This window comes from Zalophus californianus, chromosome 2 (assembly GCF_009762305.2).
Source record: "Zalophus californianus isolate mZalCal1 chromosome 2, mZalCal1.pri.v2, whole genome shotgun sequence".
NCBI lineage: Eukaryota > Metazoa > Chordata > Mammalia > Carnivora > Otariidae > Zalophus > Zalophus californianus.
The window spans coordinates 141,598,409-141,600,984 of record NC_045596.1 but is presented as its reverse complement, the minus strand read 5'-3'; the positions used below and the strand labels follow the sequence as shown (position 1 = coordinate 141,600,984).

The 2,576-nt window shown below is 35.6% G+C and overlaps 1 protein-coding gene across 1 annotated transcript; it reads left to right on the top strand.

Moving 5' to 3' along the window:
* The first annotated feature begins 549 nt into the window (after positions 1–549).
* LOC113925985 (60S ribosomal protein L31-like) lies at positions 550–924 on the top strand. Its single transcript, XM_035725658.1, has one exon. The coding sequence runs from the start codon at positions 550–552 to the stop codon at positions 922–924; it is 375 nt and encodes a 124-aa protein (XP_035581551.1).
* The last annotated feature ends 1,652 nt before the right edge of the window (positions 925–2,576 follow it).

Sequence of the window (2,576 nt, the reverse complement as noted above, 5' to 3'; positions counted from 1 at the left end):
ATAGTCATGGCTTAATTTCTCACATATTTAAAAAAATAAAAAAATTTCTGTGGACCCCACATATGCTTCAAATGACCACACCATCCTCTTATTACCTTGTCTCCAATATAAATCTTCTTTCATCTCTAAAATAGCTGAACTCCTCTAAATATGTTTCCCCTGTTATTCTAGTGAAATGGTTTTCTTCCGAGTTCCAGTCACATGTATATCCCTAAATCAAAGACAATTTAACCAATCTCATCACACTTGTCTTATTAGCAGCATTTGGCTCAACGTATTTGTCCTTTAATATTCTTTCTTCACTTGACTTCTAGGATACCATGCTTCTTGAAAAACAAGAATACAGGGCCAAGTATGAGACTATGGGAATGTTAGGGAAAAGATTTTTTCAAGATCTTACATTTTAAATTAAGAAGCTTGAATTTGTCTGTAAACCTCGTGGAGCCAAAGCTAGCAAACAAACAAAAAACATGGCGGAGGTACTTTTGACGCTGCTTTCCCTCTCCCACAATACCTCACGCTCTTCCTTTCCTACCAGGGCCCGGTGGAATGGCTCCAGAGAAGAAGGGTGGCGAGAAGAAGGGCGGTTTTGCCATCAACGAGGTAGTGACCAGGGAATACACCATCAACATTCCCAAGCCCATCCATGGAGCAGATTTCAAGAAGCGTGCCCTTCGGGCACTCAAAGAGATCCGGAAATTTGCCATGAAGGAGATGGGAACTCCAGATGTGCGCATTGACACTAGGCTTGACAAAGTTGTCTGGGCCAAAGGAATAAGGAACGTTCCATACCGTATCCCTGTGCGGTTGTACAGAAAACATAAGGAGGATGAAGATTCACCAAACAAGCTCTACATACTGGTTACTTATGTACCTGTCACCACTTTCAAAAATCTACAGAGCGTTAATGTGGATGAGAACTAATCGCTGATTGTCAAAGGTATAAAACTGCAAAAAAAAAAATAAATAAAGGAAGGGGAATTTTACTATTGTTCCCTAAAATTCAGTCCCTCCCCTGTAAAAGAATTATACATCTATACTCTTTGCCATAAGAAACAAAGTAGCTCTCTCTAGATAGATAATACTTCTATATCCGTCTTTATGCTTGGTCATGTAACATACCTCGACCAGTGAAACATAATTAGACTTGAATTATGTCATGTTCAAGCAGAAGCTTTAAATGTAATTGTGTGTTTTCCCTTGTCCTATTGTTTTTCTGTTTTGTTTTGTTTTGTTTGGCCTTCTAAAATGAGAACAGCATGTCCCCGGGATAATTATTTCTTTAGCCTGGGTCCTAGAAAGGAAAAACACATGGGAGAGGAGCAAGGAGAGCCCAGCAGTCATAGCCAACTCATAGATCTACAAGCTAAAAATGATTTATTATTAAGTCACTGCAGTTTGGAGTCAAAGACAGGCCTAGGTGTTTCCCAGAGTAAATTTGAAAGAACTCGGTAATTAATCATTTGAAATATAAACAAAGGGGAGTGAAAGAATGTTGTTAGGGGAAGATAAGCTTTATTTCAGAAATGTGTAAACATAGTTAAAGATACAGTCATCTTTCTCCAGAAATTATATTGAAAGCAGAAAATCAACGGAAGCCAGAAAAACAATGACCATGGAAATGAACTCTGTCATTCTCAACAGTGCAAAACTGTAGTTGAGAGGAAAATAAAAATCTTGGAAACATATATTTAAATAAACACACTGGTACTTGTAATAGAAAAAATATTATTTCAAAAATTATTTCTAAAACAATTTTTAGATTTAGGATGAAGAATGGCAATAGTTTACTGCTAACATTATTGAAGAAATCAACATTTTTGCTCAAAATTTGGTTAGAATAATATATAATTTAGGGCTGAAAAATCTGAACTTGTCTTTGGGATTATAGATTGTTCTTCTATAAATCTAATAGCCAAGTATCTAACCAAAGTTATCTGGAGAATCTGTTTAACTATTTCTAAATAATGTGAATGACTGGCTCAATATCAGAAAACAGAATGCAGCTCCTTGAAGAACAATTAAATTATTTCCTTTTTGCCTATTTTTAAAAAGTCAAAATGCATAAAGCATATGAACTAATCTTGTTTAAACCTGACAATAACCTCACTTTACTTGCTATGCCTCATTTAATCCTCATAATAACCAAAAATAGGTACTATTTTTATTTTCCCCATTTTAAAGGTGAGCCTAGGTAATTTTCCCAAGCTCACACAATAAGATGGGAAGCTGGCATCAAACCTAGGGCTGTTTGCTCACTACACAAATGTTCAGCTTCTATGGGAACTATGTAGGCATTTAATCATGAAAATATTGTAATTTGCAATCCATGGATTTTAAATACTACATATCAAAAGAAAAGTAACAAATGCTAAAATTATAATAGATACAGATTTTATCTCAGGATAAGCTGAAAATCCATTATTTGAATATTAAAGCACAAAGTCAAGCTGGAGTTAGTTATTATAGTGATATCTATGGAATTGCTTAGAAAATAATTTCACCTGACATCCGCCCCCCAATGTATGCATGCAAATGTGCACCTGTGCACACACATACACACCTTTATCTCATGG